Genomic DNA, 21916 nt, shown 5'->3' with positions numbered 1-21916 from the left:
AGTCCCAGCCAACAGCATGACCACAACCTCCTGAGACACTCTAAGCAAGAACCACCCAGCTAAGCTGATCCTAGATTCCGGCCCCAAAGAGACCGTGAGATAATAATTGTTTGTTGCTCTAATCTGCTAAGTTAATTGGCATAATTTGTTACAAAGCAATAGATAACTAATGTGCCATAAGACTTCCATGCCTTTGGTTTCCTACCCAGATGGGTGATCCTTTGGTGATCTTTTTAGGAGGGATATTCAAAATATTTTACAACCAGTTCCGAAATGACATTGGCTGCAAACAGCTGGCCCAGTCCTAACAGCCCTGAATTTGACTGTTCAATTATAGGCACATTTATTGACACCCACTTAGGGCTGGGGGACCCCAAAATGAAGCGGGAGATTCTCCTTTGGGATATGGAAGAAAGAACTATGGGCCTATATAGGATGCAAGGGAGAAAGTGATCTATCCCTTATGATATTCTGGGTTTTGAGAGAGCCTAGTTGAGGAAGTTGTATTTGAGATGAGTCTTGACAGGACCTCAGCAGAGGGGAAGTCGAGTGGCAGCAGAAATGAGGGTGGTGGACAGAATGGTGGAGAGGTATTGGCCCCGTGTCAGGGGGGCTGTGGAGGGGGCTGAGGAGCAGGGGGAAAGAAGTGTGAAGGCTGAGGCAAGAGTCTGAGTCATGCCCTTCCTCCTCCATCTCACACCCTCTCTTATCTCCTCTTCTTCCTCCCACCCCATTCCACCCTCTCTTGGTAGTTCCAGATGGGAACACTGAGTCCATTGAGCCAAGAGCACTATCAGGAAAAGCGTGCCTTCTGATGGGTTCAGGCTGCAGAATCTCCCCTCAGGGTGGCCTTCATGTGGGGGAAGGTCTACAGAGAGACACTGGTACCTGGATGGAACTGATCTCAGGCCTGCTCACTACATGAAATGCCACTGGCATTTCTTGAGAGGACCAGTTAGTAAATATAATTGTGACGAAGGAAAAGAAGACAAGAGAAATTTATTTTAAAAGTCATCTATTTATTTGAATGGCTTTTATGAGGCAGAAGCTCATGTTGTAAAATTCAGGTATAGGACAAGCATGAGGAATGAGAGGGACCCACGCTGACAAGCACACAGCACCCTGTATCACGTGACTTGGTAAATGCTGTGAGCCCGACAGAGCTGGGGCCCGGGGAGGGCTGATGGCAGACCATAGAGGGGCCGAGCTGAAAACGTATGAGCTGTCTCACCCCCTCCTCAGACAAGGGAACTCACATAGATAACGAAGCGCATGCTCCAACCGTTTAAGGAGGCACTTAGGAGATTTACCATAAAAAACAACCCAAGGAGGTTAGGTTGTAAGGAAGACCAGGGCAGCCCATGTTTGCCAAAGATATAAATAGACCTATAAAGATATAAATAGGGCTTCAGTCAGGTAGATACAAGCACACTATGTATAAGGCTTCACTTTAAATCTTGTTCTATATTGAGGGGGGGGGGGGGGAAGGGGACTGAGATGCTTTTTAAGGAGAAACCAGAAGCTAAAGATACACATGCTAATAAAGTACTTGATATGCACACAGTTTAAAACACACAGGGATGAACTAGGTTATCTCTGAGGTCTCTTAAAGATCCTAAACTCTGGGAGCCTGAGTAAAATACCCTTACATGCTTAGTTAGTCGGTTCTGAAGAACCCAGTTCACTGGGCCTGGGCCAGAAGGTGCAGACAGGCGACTCCAGGGCTGGCTTGAGCCTGCAGGATGTGTTTTGTTTGGCCTGTGCAGTGCTTTCCAAATTCAAAAGAGTTGCCAACATTTAAAAGTCCAGATTTTTAGCTTCTCTTGAAAAACGGGGTGGGGATATCTGGCCACACCAGCACACATTCCCATGTGGCAGAAACCGTGTCAGACAACAGCATATGCACGCTCCCTTTCACTAAAGATTCTGCCTCTCTTCTCTCATTTATGTTTCCTGCCTGGTCCGTGGAGGCCCTTGTGACCAGGCCCAGACACCCAGTCCGTGGTGACCTCATGATTTTCTACCTGGTGGAAGCTACAAGCTTAGCCTTGAGGCCTTTATCCTAATTCCATGGTGGACCCATCTTAACAGTGGACCCACGGAGGCATTTTCACCCACAATCCAGGAGTATGGGAGGCGGTAACCCCAGTCTGTAGAACTTTCATTTGTCTTACAGGGACCTCTAATCCTAAGATGAATAACTGAAAAGTTGCCAGCCATATTTCACTTTCATAAATTCAATCCCAAAGGCTTTGGGGAGATACTTCCCGATCAAGGCCAAGAGTTAGTCATTTCTGGGCCAGACTAGAACACCCAAGCAGAGAAAGGAATCCCAGCCTAGATCGGGCTGGGCCAGGGGAGCAGGGAAGAAGGTAGCTTTTCTGGCCATGACCATGAGATGACCAGGACAGCTGCGTGAGGTTGGCAGGTTTTGCAGGTGTTAAGAAAGCTCCACTCATGTCATAGTGTGAATGACACCATCTGGATTCGTGCAGTATACAATCTGCCCAACTGTACGTGTTAACCCTGGGACTATTAGGGGGAGAAAAGAAATAAGTGGAAATGGTGAGGCAAATGCAGTCCAAAGGGGTGTCCTAGCACAGATTCTACCACTTCTTTCCCAAGACTGCAGGATGTAGGACTGAGAGGTAGAGGATTATAAGTCAAGATCTTGTTGGCCAGAGTCTGGAAGCTGGCAAGAAAGATAAGTGGCCCCCATGCTGCACATGTGCAAATGCTCATGAGATGATGGGAATGGCCAGAAGCAGTCCCAGGAAACAGGGCTGGCCATAATATGGGGGGCCCAGGATCCTTAGTTAACAGAGATAACCATCCTGTCCACTGTCCACACACACACATACACACACACACACACACACACACACACACACACACACAGTTGTCAGCAGATATATCTGACCCATTACACGCTCACATAAATAAACATACATGCAGTTTTTATCCTGTTGTACACACTCAGATGAATGTGTCCAAACACACAATCACAGTGGTTGCTGGTAAGAGCAATCAGCTTGTCACACAGGAAATTTTCAGTCCTTTCCTGCAGGAATCTAGCACAGCACCAACTAACACAGGAGAGAAAATCAACCCGTGAATAAAACTACCAACTCTGGCCTGTAGTGCCATCTTCTGGCGGGACAGGGTATTGTACTTTGCCTCAAAATGGTGAAACCCAGTAGTTTCCCAGGCAGGGGATCCAGAGAAGCCACCAGCCCCAGGATGCCATCCCCCCTCCTCCTTGTGTTCTGCCCTAGTGGGGTGAGACCCCGGCGTCCTGAGTTGTACCACGGCATCAGAGAATGAACATTCAGGGCCTTGAATGCCCTCTGGAAAGCAATGCCCAACACCAACAGGGATGTCAAAATAGGGTTTCATCTTTCATGCCAACTCTAACTCACTGGTAGGGGCCGCCTGGAAGGCTGGGTTGAGAAGGCTTCTGAGGCCAAGTCTGGGCATATGGGAGAAGAGTATCATGATGGAACAGTGATGTCTACAGGTGGGACCACTTCCACACTTGTCATTCTTGCAGTGGATTCTGCAACTGTGGTAAGTTCCTAACCTGCAGGGTCCTAGATTTCTCGTGATGCACAATTCCACCGCGAGGGTATGTGTGTTTGTCGCTCACACCCGCATAGCACAAGACAATTGCCGCTCTGACTTTTGCTGGAGTTTTATCTCTTGCTTGATCAGTAACATCTGCGCCAGCTAAAGCCCTCACTGAAACTCTTCATGAAGAACTTGTTCTTGCTTCCACAGAAAGCTTGCAAATGACCTGTCAGATCAGAGTGCTGAAGTCAACATTGGGCACTTTGCTTTATCCAAAACTAATATTTAGCGAAACCCATCCATCTACCAGCACTTGTCACTTCCCGAGAGGCCCCATGAGGGCAATGACAAACTTACAAAGCCATGTTGGTCAGGTGTTGGACAGCCATCTGGGCTCAGCCCTCGCCAGGGGTCCCGCTCCCTGCTCCTCACCCGTCTGTTTAGGAGGGCACGTTCAAGTCAAATTTGTGGATCAACACTTCAAATTACAACAGGCTATGGGTCACTTGAAAATAGTCAAAACTTGAAATCTAAAATCCTCAAATGCCAAGAGTCGGTTGCAGTCAACCTCAAGGCACTTAGCTGGGTGGGGCCTGAAATTTTCTGCAACCCTAATGATGCTCATTGATGGGCATGGAACCCCCACCCCCATGCTCCCCTTTCTGGCAGTAAAACCAGCATCTAACTCCACTGCTTAGGTGGATGTGAGCTGGTCTCTCCCAGTATGGGGCAGACTGGAGATGTTTGCCTTAGCCCAGGGTCAGATAAATATTTTCAGCTCCTTGTTCTCTGTTGAAAGAAGTCAACTCTGCTGTTGTGTGCAAACGCAGCCATAGATATATGTGAACCAACGGGCATGGCTGTGTTCCAATAGAAGTTTCTTTACAAGAATAGGTGGTGAGCTAGGTGTGGCCCATAATTTGCCAAACCCTGCATTAGCCCAATACAAAGGTCTTCAAGCTGGGCTCCAGGGAAGGGCGGCGGGCGGGATGTCTGGAGGTGCTTCAGGAGTTCTACAAACGTTTGGCTCTAATTTAAATCCCTCTTAGCTATTTAGGAAACTGCAACAAACATGTACCCACTTTGTCATGAAGCTTCTCTGGCCACCTCTATGCTGTCTGGGCTGGATGGCAGAATGGCTAAGAGCCTGGGTCCCAATAAACAGACATGCGCTTGAGGACCAGTGCGGCCACTTACTAGCTGCGTGACTTTGGGCAAGTTACTGTCTCTAAGTCGAATGGACGATGACCATCGTGCTGGTGCAGCCTCCTGGATGCCCCTCTGGTTGAACTGTGGGAAGATGGCATTGTCACAGTGGAAGATGGCCAGGGCAGCTGAGGCCATGGAAGTTTACTCGGGCTCAGGCCAGTGCTATTTACTAACTGTTATGGAGGTATTTCAATACCTTTATCACCAGTTTGGTGTACTGGTGCACACCAGTTACACCAGTTGAATATCATTGTAATGCCAGATCCACCGCGGGTTTGAACTTCTTGCTGGTTTTGATTTCTTCTGGCATTTTCTGCTGCATCCCCACCATTCTGATTGGGCACTCAGGAAAAGGAGGGAGGAGTTCTGCATTGATCTTAACAGCCTCAGTGCATAGAACAGGGCTTGTTGTTCTGTTCAGTGGCAGTTTCTTCTGGGTCTGGGACTTATGTTGGCAAGCACTTCCTGGGAAGTGTTCCACAGGACTTGTCAGGGAGCGGGACTGTTGGCTTACAGGGGTCCAGCATTTCAGGAGCTGTGGCCCCTCTGCCCCAGTGCTGCAGTCCAGTGGGGGCTTTGGTGCTCAGCTGTCTTTTTAATTTGCCTGGTGAGACAATCAAGGATGTTCCTTGCCCCGGAGCTTCTCCTCGCCACTGGAAACAATCAGAACGTGTGTCTGGCTGCTGCCTCGCCTGCCTCCAGGATTCTGGCCTTTGTAGCCACTGAAGGCTGTTTTCTAGGCCTGAGATGCTCATTTAGGGTTTTAATAATAGAATTGGACCCCAGTGTCGCTCACTGCCCAGGGCTATCCACGTCTATTACTGGTGGCTCCAGTGAAATCACGACTTTTACTACACCTTATCTTTCTGCTTCCAGCATCATATTTTTCTGCTTCCTGAGAGACTTAGCAGAATCAGGGCTGTTTATCACTAGGTTCTGGAAGCAGGACCTCTTGGTTCCCAGAAGCCCTGGGGTTTATCTTAATTAGGCGCCATCTGCTACCTAATATACATGTCTGCCCTGGTCATCCAGCCTGATACTATTCCATGAACCTCGGCTGTGCCCAGCTTTGCAGGCTGCTTATGGCTGTGGCTGGCTCTGTGAGCCCTAGAGGCTCGTCCAAGGGGGTGATTCTGATGGGGGGAGGACAGAGGCCCTTTTGTGGTCTAGTCAAGATCAAAGATAACTGCCTCTCTCACTGTCTTTCCTGCAGGCTGTTCTTAGGTCTCACTATCTCTGGGCTTGGAGCAGAGGGAGGAGCTCAAAAACCAGACCCTCTGCCCTGAGGCGTCCTCTGTTGGCGGGAAGAATCCTGCCCCTCCTGTGATAAGGCAGTCATTGGCGGGGTCTGCCCCAAGCACTTAGCATGGTCTAGACCTACCCCCCACCCCCCGGTTTCCCTGCAGCCCCCAACACAGAGTGAAAATCAGACCCAGCACTTCTCTTCTGGCCCCAACATTTTAAGAACCACCTCTGTCTTCCCACTTTTTTCTCCATCCTGGATTATCTTTCTGCAACTACTAACCTGCCCTACACTGCCCAGAACCATTACCCATTCGGACTCTGAGCCGAGTCCTCAAAATGACAAAGGTCAGAAGGCCAGGCCCCATGTGGCCCTTCACCCCCTTTTCCCGCCCTCATAAGCCGTTCCAACCCTCCCGCACACACCTCCAGGCTCCTGTCTCTATGATGGTTCCTGTGGCTTGCTTCACGGAGTGCTTGCTCACGGTGGGATTCTTCTCGGAGCCAGGCAATCAGTCGCTCACACAGACAGCTGCTCACCCTTTCTGGGTCTTCCTGAGGGACAAGTTCTCAGTGTCCCCACCCTCCCTTCATAAGGAGAGCCAGGCTCATCTGCAAAGGAGGAGGCTGATTCATCAAGGAGTGAGAGTTCTCCGCGGGAAGTGGTGACAAAGGGGCTGCAGAGGCTCCTGCAAGGGTGGAGGATCCACTGGGGCGCTGCAGGGGGAGGTCACTTCATCCCGGAGTCCCTTGCACAGCATCCCAGTGACAGAGAGCTCAGTACTTCCGCTCGCAGTCCCATAGCTGGAGAATCTTGCTAGTGCACACACTTCAGCTCCTTGCTCTCTAGCTGGTCACTGTCTCAGATCCGACCTTCCCACGTCACCCGGGGTGGGCCTTCCCTCCCACGCAGGCAGGACTACCTCCCCCTTTAGCCCCTGAGCTTTCTTCCTCTGCATTTGGGTCCACAACAGTGAACCCAAAACCCCACCTCTTCTCCCACTGGCGGAGCTGCTAGGCAGCACAGCAGGATGCGATCATTGAGGGAAGAGGGGGGGCTGAGCTGAGGGGGTTGGGAGGCAGGAACAAAAGGAAATTTGGCTGAAAGCAAAAGCAAAGGGAGCACTGGGCAGGCTGCCACCACCACTCCTCCCCGGGAGAGCTTGCAGTGCCCCCTGCTGGTGGAAGGAGAGCTTGCGCGCAGGTTAAATTGGCTCCTCTCTCCTTCCGCAAACCCTGCCCCTGGCAGCTGACCCCTGGTGCATGACTCAGAGTAGAGGATCACAGGGAGCAGATGGGTCATCTTGTCCAGTGGTTTCCAAACGTGTGGGCATTAGAGGTAGGGTTGCTGCAGACAATTGTGCATTTTGCCCATCTGACAAAGGCCTCTGGCCTGAGGAGCCAGTGGGGGCTGAAAAACAGGCTACATGCTGCCGAGCAAGGCAAGGACCCCAGTGTGGGTCTGGGCCAACCCCCAGGAAGGGCCGTCTTTTTGAAATTCATTCTAGAGACAGTGCTCTTCTCTAACTGAACAAATGTACCATACGGACTAGCAGCGGCCCTATCACGGGGCAATCTTATTAAACCAAGCTTCTTGAGCTGAAGGAGACTTTGAAAACCACCTACAAGATGGGGGAACTGAGGGCCATGAAAGGGAGGGACTTACCCGAAGTCAGACAGCTAATGCCAGGACGGAGCTTAGAAGCCAGATGCCTTCTCTCTCAAAGCCATGTTCCTTGCATCCCACTGAGCTGGTTTTCATCTCAGGGCCCTTCCCTTCTTACCTGGCTCCTCTGACCAGGCCCCACCCTGGCTCCTCTGACCTGCCGCCCTCGTTCCCTCAACTTTCTCTGCAACCCAGCTACTCTGCAGTCTTCCTCTCCTTGCCGGAATCATGGCACAGTGTTTGCCCGAAAGAGGGGCTGGTGAGAATTCTGGCTCAGTTCGCATAATTCCCCACCAGTCCCTCACTTGTGGGGATGGGAGCAGTCGTGTAGGACAGAGTGGTGAGGAACTAGAAGGGTCCACTGGACGACATGGTGAAGTATATGACAGGGGGCTGTGCCTGGAGCTGGCGGCTCAGCTACTGTGCAGATGGGGCCTGCTTCGCAGGTGCAGCCTGCTGGGGTGTCTGTGCCACGCCGTAAGGCACATGGGCGGCCACTGTGCCCATCTCCTGAGCCCCAGCCACATGGAACATCTGGTCATCGAAGAAGATGTGTGGGCGGATCTTCTCAAGAAGGGGGCCCTTGGGCGCTCCCGCAAGGAACAGGGCTTCGTCTGTCTCCAGGCCCCAGCTGCGCAGGGTCTTGAGAGCCCGGGCCCCAGAACTGGCCGCGCTGCGTGCCGTCACCAAGTAGGTACGGATTGGACACTCCAGCCGCAGGCCCTTGGAGTAGAACTTCTTCTGCAGCCTACCCAGTGCCTCTAGAAAGCCCTTCAAGGGGCCCTACAAGAAGGCAAGGGAACACTGTGAGCTCGTCCGTCTCCCAAACATTTGCCCCCTCCCCCCTCCAGCTGGGCTCCTTCCTAAAGCACGAGCGTCTTGTTGTTTGGGACAGGAAAGCTTCTCGGGATCCCCAAATCTCCCACTTCCGCTATGCCTGCTAGGGCCACTGTGTGCATCAAGGGGACTGTAGGTACCTATACTGGTCTGGTCTCCACACTGCTGTGATTGGGGATGTCTGTGTCAGAATAACCATACCAGAGCAACTGTTACTCTGTATGTCCATCCATGTGCCCACCAGGTACATGGGTGTCTGTCCTGCAGCTGTGTAAGTGTGGCCTTCTGTGCTCATCAGCAGGGAGGATATTAAAAATACTTAGTAACTATGGCATGGGCACCCTCCAGCTGCAAATAACTGGGACAGACAGACCAATGGGTACCTGCTGAATATCGACCCTACCCATTGGGCACAGGTGGCTCAGGGTGTCGTGTTCCAGCTCTCTAGGGTCAGGGAAAGGATTTACTCTCTACTGTGCCTAGAACAACAAAGCTTAATGAGGATGTGTGAATAAAGAACCAGATGCTGATGAAGAGGGAAATCGCAACAGCAGCTGGAGATGAGGGCCTGTGGGCTTCTAATCTTGGAGACCCCTCACTGGCTGGGTCAGCCAGTGAAACAGGGATCACTGGCAAGCAGTGTTCTCCTGGGACTCTGCCTACCACTTAGTGGTAAAACTGTCCTGCCCTGGATTCCCGGGGATTTCAGAGGAATCCCAAAAGAATGCAAGTTGGATGACTATCCGGGGGCCACAACTACAGAAAGCCTGCTGAGCTCTGGAGAAAGAGGTTCTGGGATTATTGAGTAACGAGATTTTTGTTAAAAGCGCAAATAGGAGCTCCCAGGGGGTCTGAGAATCCCAACACCTCTAACCCCAGGGGGTTTTCACAGGCTCCAGGGCACAGTCTCAGGGAGACTCCAAGTCATGGGAGGGCCCCTGAGCCTCCCGGTGGCCAAGGGATGGATGGCAGGAGGTGGGAGGGCCTGTGTGGCCCAAAGCAGGTAGGCTGCTGCAGACCCCACCCTCGTCTGGATCTCCTGCCCCCTGAGGAGCGGTCCAGCTTTTCCTTTTCTCCAGTGAGGTAAATGGGAGCTTCTTGAGGACCTGGGAGACTACTCAGAGGGGTGAGGGAATCTCAGAGAAGGAACAAAGGCTCCAGAGAGAAGATAGCAGCTCTGGGGAGAGGGTGAGGCCTTTGAAGAGAGGAGGGAAGCTTCAGAGAGGGCAGGGGAACTTAGACAACGGGGGCTTCAAAAGGGGGGTGGGTGGGATTGCACTGAGGTAGATGGGGTTCATTGAGGGGAGCCAGGGGTCAGGTGAGAGGGATGAGGGCTGGAGGCCTGGTTGAGGGGACCCAGCTGGATTCTGGGCTGAGCTTGGGGTTTGGTTCTGGGCTCAAAGTTCCAGCCAAGGGCAAGTTCTGGGGACCCTCCTTGCCCCTCTCAGGGGTTCTGGGGAGTGTGTGGAGCACCTGAGCCAAAGGTTTGTTCTCGTGGGCCTTCTCATGCTCGAAGAACCTGTCCAGCCCATGGGCCTTGACGATGCGCTCCGACTCATCAGAGAAGAGCACAGCATCCCCATCGAAGGCCACGCGCAGCTGATTCTGGGATACAGCCACGTCCCTGCTGGGGCTGAAGATGGTGGCGGCTGCAATCCCTGGGCAGAGAGAGGCAAGCGTTGTCTGCTTTCATCTAGGCAATGGGGGGGGCGGGGGGGAGGAGGGTGCCCTGACACCTGCCTCAGCTGTGTGGGGCCAGGAGACCGCTATCTCAGGCTGTTCATGTCCCACTGGCCTCACCCAGGAGTCAGAGCAAGGCTAATGAGGGCTCATTTTTCAGAATATTTAAAAACTGGCCAATAAAAATGGACAGTGGCTTTTGCTCTGAGTAGGACTTTGAGGGTGCTGGCCCAGGTCAGGGTTTCCTTTTAGTTGCTGCTGTGTGGGAAGGTCTGGGGTGGGGGCAGCAGGAAATAGGGGTCATTCAGCGAACGCAGGGAAGCAGCTGTTTATCAATCAGTAGGGAGAAATTTCAGTTCTTTAATATCTAGTAAGGTCATGCTGGTATACCAGCTGAATGTCAGTCCTGACCGGAAGGAAGGGCCCCCCAGGTCACTTTTGTCCTTCTAGGAGCTCCTTACAGGCACCTGATGTTGACTCGCTAGGGGCTGGGAAGGAGCCCCAACCTGGGCTTGGCCTCAGTTACCCTCTCCTGTTGATTCTGGCAAAGTCTCTCACCTTCTCTGGACCAAGGTAGAGTTAAGGGTGTCTGAGCTCTGTCTGGAGCTGAGATTCCAGGCTGAAGCCTATAGGCACCCCCAGTCCACTGTCACAGTGACCACCAGGTATGCCCCACTCAGGCCTCCTTAAAGCAACATGGGTGACCATCAAGGGCAGTCCCAATGCTATGTGACTGTGTACATAGAATCTCTGCAAGCCTGGGCTTCTCCAGGGGTCAGGGATGCCTGTGGGAGCCCTGGCCCCAGACCAGAGCAGCACTGGACAGCAGAGAGCCAGCTCTAGGAGGCTGGAGGCCTGGGGATCTCTTCTCTAGCTGCCATCTCTCCAAAGGCTGCTTCAGCCCTGCTCTTGGGAATCTAGGCTCACAGAGGCTGGACTAGGGCAGAGCTCTGCGAGAGAGAGCAGTGCCAGGCTCCCTTCAGCAGCCTGAGGATGCTCTAAGTAGGACCAGGTCCTGGGCATCAGGCCAGGCACCTTCTCAGCACCTGTAACACTGGAGCCAAGATGAACCAGGACCACCCGACTCTGGGCAGGGCCTCCCTCCTGACCATCCCCTGCTTGCTAGCCTGAGCTCAAATTACAGACATATAGAGACACACATGCAGGCCAGTGCCAAGGCCCCAACCAGAGAGTGTGACATCTGCCTAGGGAAATCACTTCCGGTTTCTGGTTAAAGAAAGCCTCTTGGAGCCCAAAGCAACTCAAAAGAGTGAGGCATCAGTGGGAAAGAGGCCAGGCTTCTAGGCAGGAGACAGCATGAAAGAAGAGGAAAGTGGATATATTGTTGGTTGATAGAGAAACCCACCAGTAGTGTTCAGCCTGAGGAGCCGTCTCAGGCAGGGGGACAGTCCTTCCTCCCCTTGGGCCCATTTTCTTCCACGAGCAAGGGGGATATGCACCCTGTCAGGAGGGCCGAGACTGTGGATGTCACCCAAACTGCCACTTGAGAGAGACACATGGACTCTGGGAAATTCTCTTCGTCAGTACTTGCAGCTGAGTCTCCTAACTTCACCTCGGCACGGCCAGGCCAGCTGCTGCAATGCCAGCCATTTCCCAGACCGCAGTGCTCAGGATGTTCTAGATACTGACCTTCTTCCCCACTGGCCCTGCGAGGGGCGGAGGCTGCTCATGGTCACACAGGAATCAGAACTACTGACCCGGAGGGTTCTTAGAAGGGAGTACAGGTCATAGGAATTAAGGAAGGTACTTCCTTTCCACTTACCATGGTAACCTTTAGCACCTGCTCAGAGCTTTGGGACCAGGCCCCGCACCCCCCGAAACCCCTCTGTCAGACTCCCCCATATTCTCCCTTCCCAGTTTGACTCACCTTCATCAATGGCTTCCCGCACTTTTTCCGCATCAGCTGACAGGTAGAGGTTGGTGTGATAGGCCTTGAGGTAGCAGATGGGGCTATTCCCACCTGTCATGCAGAACCGCTCAATGAACAGGTCTGGGGAGGAGGTAGAGAATACCCAGGTGATGCCCGAGTCAACCCTCAGGGCCTCAGAGTGGTCCCTTGGTGTCCAGTGGGTGCCATATTGGTTCTGAGTGGTGGTGGGGCAGCAGAGGGATTCTCTGAGTGATTTTACGTCACCATTCCCCTCTCTGAGCCCCTCCATCCTTCATTCATGTAACATGGATGGGCAACCAGGAGTGACTGCTTGGCTCAGGGTAATATCTTCTTGCCAGGTAGTCACAGTACTACAAAAGGTGGGTCCCCAGCCAAGCCTGGCCCTCCTGGCCATAGCTGATTGGATAGGGGCAGACACCTGACCCAAGCTGGGCCAATCAGATCCTCTCCAAGCCTGAGCTGATAGTGACTCCCTGCCCCTGTGTGCGGAGGCTGTAAAAGATTTGGTGGTTGGTTAAGAGCCTGTCTGAGCCCACTGAGTTATTCCATCACTACCCTAGCCCCCATGAGGGACAATCCACAATGGAAGGGCTAATTCCTGGTGCAGCAGGGGCCCTTGAAGGCCATGCCCCAGTACTGTAGATGGTGTCTCCTGTTTACTAGGTGCTTATGTCCTAGGGCACTTAAATATTTTGAATGTCATCGCTCCCAGCGATTTGAAGTTAGGATTTTAAAAATGCCACCGAAGTTCTGTTGGTTGCTTGAAACAAGAACTTGTAAACTTATAAAGCTAGCCCTGGAGGACCTATTACTTCCAATCAAGAGTTTGGACTAAGACACAAAGTCCCTTCTCTCTGACAACTGCACCTACTTCACCTAGCAGCCTTGTGAGACCTGTGAGCCCCACTGCAGACAGAGAAACTGAGGCACGGAGGCAGCAAGTGCCCTGCCCAATGCATAGGCAGGGTGGCCTGTGCAGTGGTGTACCGGAGCTGGCTTGTACCAGCTTGCGAGAGCCTAATGTTAAGCATTCAGGGATTTTTTTTTTTTTTTTTGAGCCAGTTAGATTGTTCAACTGTTGACAACTTGAAACCAGCCATGGTGGGAATATTTATGCCCTAAGATGGCAATCAGAGTTTTTGTTTGTTTGTTTGTTTTGTTTTCTTAAAGACCCAGCTTACCAGCATACCCCTGGGCTCAGGTTCCAGTTGGTATCACCTCCCTCCTACAGAAGTGTGGCCCTATCCCCAAGTCTCTAGTAAGGGTGTCCCATGGCCAAGCCCCTGATGCTCACCGTAGTGGTTGATACTGTTGATGAGACGGACACCCACTTGAGCGTGGTTGTTGGTCACGAGGACAATGTCAAAGATGTCCTCACTATCGGGGTACAGCTCCCGCAGCCGCCTGTTCACAGCCTCCAGAGCCTGGATGGGAGAGAGGACCCTCTTGCTCAGAGCCCCGGGGACTGATATCTGGAGTTGGTAGCCAGGGCTGGGGAGGAGGGGGGTCAGCTGGGATCTAATGGTGGGAGAGTGGGAGAGGGGAGGTCAGGGACTGGCCAGGGGTGAGAACAGTGGACTTGGACTGTCTCATCCTAACCTCAGCCATCGTGCTGGTTGATGGCTGCACAGGGGCGCCTCACTAAAAGGGTGAGTGGAGGCTGAAATCCAGTCCATTTCCACTCACCAAGCTAGTTACCTGGAGCGGGGCTGCATTAGCGCAGAGGATGGGGCAGCTTCTTCCCACAATGGCTCTGTCCCCTTGCCAAGCCAAGTTCCTGTGGGCTGGCATCTGCCCGGGGGTGGGGGTGGGGGGTGGCTTTCCTTACTCAAACACCTAGGAGTGCTTTTTTTGATCCCCACAAAAGCACTACATGGCACGCACCTTCACGAAGGGGAAGGCCGGCCCGGGGCTGAAGGGCTCATTCTCATGTTCCAGCTGGTAGCGCACATACTCCTCCACGCCCTGCTCCGTGTAGATGCGCTGCTCCTCGTCCATGCGGAACAAGGCTCGGGAGGACACAGCAATGGTGACGGCATTCTGAGGCTTGGGCTGTGCAGGTGCAGGAGGAGGGCTGTTACTCACACTCCCTGAGGCAGGTCGCACATGCCAGCTTCCCTGGGCACTGGGGACAGGGAGAAGACCCAGGCCCCGTCTCTGCCCTAAGAAGCCTCTGCCTTGGGCAGGGGCAGACCTGGGTCAGGACCCCCTCCATGCGGGACCCAGCCAGGAACTGAGGGAGATGGTGGCTCCCCACCAAGGAGCATGATCTGGTGGGAGGGATATGCCCTCGGGCAGTCTGCAATCTAGTCCGCTATCTGAACACAATGGAAAAATGAATACAGTGTATGTAGCCAGAGTATTGATGCCCAAGATGGTCTCCTGATGGGTTCCATTACCAAATGAGAGCTATATGCCCCTTAGGAAGAAATGGTGCCCAGAAACGTAGCAGTTACGTAAGAAAATTTATCTCCAGCCCGGATCTTTCTCCCGAGCTCCAGACTTCTACATCTAACTGCCCAGTTGACCAACAGACACTCAAACTCAACGTGCCCAAAGCTGAATTCCCACCACCCCTTGCACCTCCAAACCTGATCCCCCACCCACCTCCTCATCTCATTCTCAGCACCACCATGGACTCAACACTAAGGTCAGAGCTGAGATGTCAACCTCAGCTCCTCCCTGTTCCTCAATTCCCCCTCCCCCACCAATCAATCAATCAATTAATCAATCACCAAAACCCGTCAACTGTATAGAATCCATCTACTTCTTTGTGTCTTCCCTGCCAAAGTCGAGCCCATCACCATCTCCCACCCCAGGTCATCCATATTGTTGTCAGGGGATGTTTCTCAAGTTCACATCTGATGATGACCCTCCCCCTTTCAGTGGTACCCACTCTTCTTAAGTTCTGTTCCATAGCCTTGAGTATGGAGTAGAAAGCCCTTTGAGACAGACCCCTATCTCTCTCCACTGTCACCTTCCTGTCATCCCACTTTGTTCAGTCTGACCTTTCTCATGTCCGAACATACCCTTCTGTCTGTCTCTGAGCCTTTGCATGTGATGTCCCCTCTGCCTGATCTGCTCTTTCCTTGACTCCATCTAGCTAACTTCTTTTTTAGTGTTTATTTTTGAGAAAGAGAGACAGAGAGAGAGAGAGAGAGAGAGAGAGAGAAAACATGAGAGGGGGAGGGGCAGAGAGAGGGAGACACAGAATCCAAAGCAGGCTCCAGGCTCCAAGCTGTCAGCACAGAGCCCGATGTACAAACCATGCGATCATGACCTCAGCCAAAGTCAAATGCTTAACCTACTGAACCACCCAGGCACCCCTCCATGTGGCCAATTTCTACCCAACCTGCAGATCTCAAACTGCATGTTGCCTGCAGGAAGTCACCCCTTGCTCCTAGTCCTGGGCTTGCTACCCCTCTCATAGATTTCCTTTTTTAATCAAATTTAGTGCAGCCTTCATTTAACGATTTCCATTTCTAGACAGATCTGGGGAGGAAGCAGGAACCATGCTTAAATTCTGAGGGAGCAAGAACCAGGACTATCTTGTTTATTTACTGTATCTAGAGTGCTTAAAACTGTGCCTAGCACACAGCAGGTGCTCAGTAAATTTGCAATGCTCAAGTAATCTGTTTCAACGAGAAACAGTATTTGCCACGACAAACTTAATGAGAACTGGACATTCCAGCGCAGTAGCCCGATCTGCTCAGATTGCTTGACATATGGTAGGGTGCTCAGAGAATACTTTTTTGGTTGATGCAAATTTTACAACCATTAACTGGTCCTTTGTGCCAGGACCCTGGGCTCTGCCTGGGAGTGGCCCTGGTAGTGACCTGGCTCCTGCCCTCAGAGTCACAGGCTAGTAGGAAGAAAAGCAGGTAAACGGAGACACAAAAGGGGGTTAGAATGAGTAATAGAACACAGGTGAAAGCAGAGTTTTGATGACAGGGGTTCACAGTAGGCTGCCACGGGAGAGGAGGTATTTGCATGGAGCCCGGAAGGAGAAGTCAGGTGAAGGGAGGCATAAGAGGTGAACACGTGCACAGTGCATTCACAAAGGTGAGCAGAGACCAGGGCAGGTGTGGGTGGAGATGAGCCCAGAAGAGGGGGCAGGTGCTAGAAGGCCTCTGTCGGGGCCTAAGAGGGCCCCAGAGCTCCCTCACCACCTGCAGTGGAATGGGGAAAGGGGCGCCACCACAGACAGCAGCTGGACCCTTTATAATCCACGGGGAGGATTAGAATGTGGGTGCTTGCCTGTGGGTGCACACGCACCCAGAGTCCCAGCACATCTGTGTGGCCTGAGCATTCCTGGAACTGTGATTCCCACTTTATAGATGAGGAAACACAGGTGCAAGGTGGGAGTAACACTCATAAATGGGCCTCAAATTCTGCCCTGCTGCTGCCAGCACTGTGGGCCATGCACTCAACCCCATTGCTTCCCTCTGGAGTCAAGCCTGGGTCCCAATCAGTTGACAACATTGAGCGATTACCATGTGACAGGCACCATGCTGGAGACATGGCAGGAAACAATACAGGCATGATCCTCGCTCCCATGGAGCTTATGATCTACCCCCAAGGCAAAGATCTGTGCCATCCTTTAGAACAGCATTGTCCAGTAGAACTTTCTGTGATAATAGACACGTTCAGTGCTGTCTGTGTGGATACGTGTGGCTACGGAGCAACTTGAAATGTGACTAGTGAGACTGGGGAACTGGATTTTTAATTGCGTTGAGTTTTAATCAATGTAAATCTCAGTGGCTACGAATGGCTAGTGGCTAATGGAGCTCTAAACCTCAAAGTAGTAACAGAAGACCAAAGAGTTCCCCAAGCTCCTGTGGTAAACCTCAGTTTGCATTTGACTTTTACCCCAACCAAGATGGTGTCTGTGGCCAGCAGGGCCAGGGAAAGGCAGTGACAAGACAGGTGCCTCTTCTCTGGGACTCAACCCAAGTGCCTCTCCCAGTTGCCAAGCACCCCCTGATCATGGGTTGGGTACCTCCCGATCTCCTTGGCAACTGTGAGCTTTCAAGGAAAAAAGGTAAAGTTAAAAGACCAAAAGGAAAGCGGTGATAGAGGCCTGGCCAGGGATGGTGAGGGTGGGATAGGGGGAGTGGGGAGACCACTCTTATAAACCCAGGAAACCTGCTGGGCTTCAGGACAGGGCCTGAGCTTGCTCCACCCCCTGGGCTTTCTGCCCCCAGGGACAGGCCCATCACCCCTTCAAGGACAGACAGCCAGCTGCCCTCTCGGCCCCTTCAGGCAGGTTCCCAAGTCAGCCGCTCCAAACCAGGCAGCCAGCCAAGGTCTCGCTCCTCACTTGCTGTCCCACAGTCCCTGCCAGACTACTGCATTCTGGGTCCCCTCTGGCTGAGCTATTCAGACCCCATCCCATCCCAGGAAAAACATCCCAGTTGCCTTTCTTCTTTTATAAATGGGGGAGTAGACTCAGAGAGGGGCAGAGTATTACTCTAGGTCACACAGCAAAATCAAGGCAGAGCCAGGTATGGAAGATCCCAAGTCTCTGGTCTCTAACTTGGCCTCTGTCCACACAGCAGCACCTCCCCCATAAACCCCTCCTTGATTGCTCCCAGATGACCCCAACCCCTTCCATGTCAGCCACTTCCTTGGGACCCTTGGCCCACACAGACTTCCCCTTACAGATTTGAGAGAAATGATGAGGGAACACTATGCCCTAAGGTGGAGGTTCCTATGGGCAGGGCTCTCTCTCTCCTCAGAATGGGGGTCCCCAGGGCAGGACCCTTCTGCCAGCTCCATCTGCTTTGACACTGTACAAGTGGGATAGTTTCTTAGGGCCCAGAGGGCATGAACTGCTGTGAGAGATACAGAGAGAGTGGCCTCTCCAGGCTTTAGGCAGAGCTGAAGGGACAGGTGAAGGGCTGACCAGAGCTGGGGAGAAGCCAAGCACTTGGAGAGGCCCCTGGACCCGGTTGCAGAGGAAGGCCACCCCTTCACGTGTTGTCAGGCATACCTGGGAACAGTTCCTCCAGAATGCAGAAGGAAATCCAGATTCCAGACCGGGAATTGGGTCAGAGCAACCCTTCTCCCAGACCAGGGATTCAGCCCGAGAACACTGGGCTCCAGGGAGCCACAGTCCTGCCAGTTCTCTCTGCCTTTCACGGGTGGGCGCTGGGAGGCGGGTGAGGGGGGATAATGCAGGAAAGGCGGCCCTGCCCAGCCTGCCAGAGGAGCTCTCATTTAGACTGACAAGATTCTGCCTGTTGGGCCCAAGAGAGGAACGTAGCCAAAAGCTGTTATTTCTAAAAAGTCATGCTGGGAGAAGAGCTGCTGGAAGAGAGAGGGACAAGCTAGGTCTGGACTGAGGAGTTCTCTGACCCCATGAGGTGAGGGGCTCCTATGGGCTTTCAGGGCTTAAATATTTCACTCAAGCCCCCAGGAATGAGAATAAGCTCTAATGGGGCCCAGGAGGCCTAAAGCCCCCAAAATAGCCTTTGGGAGGGGAGGCTGCTACAGGAAGGAGCGGGGGGCTGGGAGGCCGCCAGGTCCTGGCCTCCCAGAGGACCATGAGGCATCAGGGGTCATGACTGACAACTGGACCTGAGCTCCCTGGTTCCACGGAGGAGATACACTGGTGAGCTCCACACACGACCCCCGTCCCAGTCTCCATCCCCTGGGCCATGGCCATGACATTAGTCAAACTTCCTCCTCAGGCAGGGACCAGCCTCCTCACTGGTCTGCCTGCTGCCAGACTCACCCTCTCCCAGCCATCTCCCACACAGCCCCAGAACAATCTTGCTAAAATGAAATGGGACCAAGTTAATCCCTTGCTGAAAAATCCTGCAATAGCACCCTAATCGTTGTCATACTTTTTAAAAAGAAGATTAAACTTTTATTTCAATGAACTCCTGGGCAGAACCCCAATATGTAAATCAGATATTACTATAGCTTATGAGTATAAATTTATTTTACTAATTTACTATTTGATTCAAATGTATTACATGCACATGATATATTATAATGTCAACCAATGGAAATGGCACAGTTGTACAGGTGATAAATTTGAAACTGGGGGTTAGGCTGCCAATGCAGACTTACGCTTCATCATCTAGTTATTTGTTTCTGTGTTTGTTGGTTTTTGCACAGTATTGAGAAAGTCCTGAGTCACACCAATAAGCAGTTGCAAATGGTAAAAAAAAAAAAAAAAAAAAAAAAATTGTATTGTTTTAAACTACAAGTCTCAAGATACTCAGCGATAGTAATTGCCAGCAATTTCAAGATAATCTTCTATTAAGCAGTTCACAGGGAGAGCTTTATTCTGAGTTTTGCTAAAAAAGGAAAAAAAAAAAAAAGAACCTGTAGCATAAGTTAATATGTTGGTGGTATCCAAGGTGCTAAGACGTCCACATAATACATTTGAGGGAACTGAGCTTTATTACACATTTTAATTGTTTAAAAGGAAGTTGGAAGGAAAATGAAAATAAATTTGATCTGCATATAAGCAGACCCCCAGAAACATGGGGCCCCAATGGAACCTAGTTTTAAAACCCCTAACCCACTGAATACCCAGGCTCCTTAATATGGCACTCAAGGCCCCATGTGGGTCTCTGGCATCGCTCTGATGTATCTCCCAAAGATCCTGCATTCTCCCACTCAAAGACATCCCCAAGTCTTTTGCCCCTCCTGTTTTCCTGTCTGCCTGGGAAATGGCTGTCTACTCAGGCTTTAAGGTGAGCTCAGATACCACCTCTACAAAGCCTCCCTTCGTGGGCCGTCACTTGCTCCCCTATGCTCCCTCTTCCCCCATCCCAGGCACCTTGTAGGGTCTTTTATCTGAGGTCTCACTATGTCCAGGGTCTCCCTCAGTGCACTGTGAGCTCCTGAGGCAGGGACTCAACCCAGTTCATCTCTCAATCCCCACTGCTGAGCAGGGAGGGCCTAGAGGTGCTGCAGGGAATGACTGTTGACAGGGTGGGCCTCCTGGGGAAGGCCGGAGGGAAGCAGCAGGATGCTTTAAGGTCAGGCTGGTGCCGTTTAGAGGATGCCTCTGGGCCAACCTCCGTTCAGTCCCCTTCCCAAGCTGTGAGATCTGGGAAGCAGGGATGAGCAAGGCCAAGGCGAATCTGTCTTATGGGGAGAGGAGCTCTCTCCTCTGTGTGAGTATCAGAGGGCTGGGACCACCATGGGGGGCACGGGGATGTTGGTGACTACTGCGATGGGAGCAGAGCCCGGAGCTGTGCGGCGGAGTCCAACGTCGGGAGCCCTGAACACAGAGCGAAGATCCCAGTGCAGCTTAGGACGCGGGCAGCGCAGCACCCTGAGCCCAGGGCGCAGGGCCTTGAGCCAGAGTCCGAACGCAGGCGCTCGGGTCCGGGGCCCGGTGCCCAGATCGCAGGGACCTGAGCGCACAGCGAGGAGCCGGGTTTCCAGTGTCAGGTTACCCGAGCCCGGGGCGCTTCCGTAGGCGCCGCAGACCCGTTTTGCCAACAAGTGCTGCTGTCCGCGCGCCCCTGGCCGCCCGCTGTCAGAGGAGCTGGGCCCTGATGACAGCATGGGGGAGGGGGTCCTGGCGTGGAACCCGAGCGCCGGTTAAAACAACAACATCAACACCGGCGCGGAGCTCCCAAAATAAACCTGAGCCAGCGCCAACTGCCCGGCGCATTCTGGTGCTGAGGAGCCGCCTCCCCTCCTGGAGGGCCGCCACGGGCCCCTCTCTAGGGGGCTTACGACCCTCCCCCCGGTGACCCTTCCCCAGCCCTCCTCCGTACCCAGGCCCTGATGTTACCGATTTGGGTTTCTTCTTGGGCGCGAGGTTATCGTAGAAAGTCTTGGTTTCCTCCCATCGCCGGGCCGCCGCGGTCTCTGCCCCTGGCCTGGGCTCGCGGGGCTCGCGGGGCTCGCGGGGGTCCCCGAGTTCCATGATCCGGCTGCGACCCGGCCGGCGGGAGCAGGCGGCGGCGGGGACGCGGCGCTGGCAGGGCTAGGCTGCAGCAGGGAGGCGCGTCCCGGGCGTGAGAAGGGGGCGGGCCGCGGCGGGGAGTGTGCGCGCGCTAGGCCGCGGGGGGCGGGAGGGAGGGTGGCTAAAATCGCCCTCCTCGCTGCCCTCGCGTTGCTCTTTGCGGGATGTGTACTGGGTGGCAGCGGAGTCCAGGAATGAATGGCGGCGGGGAGGGGGCACTAGGGAGGGTTTGGCCTCTGGGACTCGCAGGGGGAGGGGCCCTAAAGCTGGGCTTGCGGGCCGCTGCGGATTCCGGATTTCGGGGATCGTGTTCTTCACTGGTGCTCAGGGGCACCCAGAAAGGAGAGGCCTCACAACTTTTTTCCCAGGATGGTGATCCCCAAAGAGCAAAATGAAAAGCTAGATTCCACCCTACCCCCCCCCCTCCCCTCGTCCACCCCGCCAAAAGCTAACCCGCCTCTTTCCCCTCTCGTGCCAGGACCCTGGGGATCCGATTGGCGTCCCCTTCTCCCAGACCCTAGTCTATTCTGACGAGGGAGAGGGGGTGGTGGTGGATGGACAGCTCTGTCCAGGAGCAGGACTCTGCTCCTAGCCGGGCACACAATAGAGGGCCCAGCTGGGCAGCTATTCTCAACCAAGGCGAAAGGGTCTTTAAATTCCCTGGTAAGACCAGGTCCCCTCAGCCTGGCGGGGGACTCAGGCCCGGGAGACACCCGGGGACTCCGAACCCAGGTTCTTGCTGGCCCCTTGAGGGCCAGCAGAGGGTGCGTGTTCACCGGTTCCACCTGCAGAGCTTGGGGTGGTTAGTCACAGGCTATGGAGTGACTGAAAGGAGGAAGAGTAGAAAAGGAGTTTGGGAACCAAA

General features: G+C 53.2%; 1 protein-coding gene across 2 annotated transcripts; it reads right to left on the bottom strand.

Moving 5' to 3' along the window:
* Nucleotides 1-998: 998 nt before the first annotated feature.
* Nucleotides 999-21128, bottom strand: NT5C1A (5'-nucleotidase, cytosolic IA). 2 transcript variants are annotated; one of them, XR_009607843.3, is made up of 7 exons: nucleotides 20878-21128; nucleotides 13998-14165; nucleotides 13408-13537; nucleotides 12090-12212; nucleotides 9995-10179; nucleotides 6445-8467; nucleotides 999-3793 (listed from the first exon to the last, which is right to left on the bottom strand). XR_009607843.3 is itself a non-coding variant. In XM_060625424.3 (6 exons), the coding sequence occupies exons 1-6, from the start codon at nucleotides 21010-21012 to the stop codon at nucleotides 8102-8104; spliced, it is 1107 nt and encodes a 368-aa protein (XP_060481407.1). In that variant the 5' UTR covers nucleotides 21013-21128; the 3' UTR covers nucleotides 999-8101. The 2 variants fall into 2 exon arrangements, 1 of the variants encoding a protein (XP_060481407.1); XM_060625424.3 differs by having other exon boundaries at nucleotides 999-8467.
* Nucleotides 21129-21916: the final 788 nt, after the last annotated feature.

The sequence above is a fragment of the Panthera onca genome, chromosome C1 (genome assembly GCF_046562875.1).
Source record: "Panthera onca isolate mPanOnc1 chromosome C1, mPanOnc1 haplotype 2, whole genome shotgun sequence".
NCBI lineage: Eukaryota > Metazoa > Chordata > Mammalia > Carnivora > Felidae > Panthera > Panthera onca.
This window is presented reverse-complemented; position numbering and strand designations above follow the sequence as displayed.

What these genes read in the sequence shown, in the direction of transcription:
- NT5C1A (XM_060625424.3), bottom strand. Translation starts at nt 21,012, where the DNA reads ATGGAACTCGGGGACCCCCGCGAGCCCCGCGAGCCCCGCGAGCCCAGG. An exon ending in CCAAGAAGAAACCCAAATCG is followed by an intron (nt 14,166 to 20,877) that starts GTAACATCAGGG and finishes GCACCTGCACAG; the next exon opens with CCCAAGCCTCAGAATGCCGT. An exon ending in CGGCCTTCCCCTTCGTGAAG is followed by an intron (nt 13,538 to 13,997) that starts GTGCGTGCCATG and finishes TCTCCCATCCAG; the next exon opens with GCTCTGGAGGCTGTGAACAG.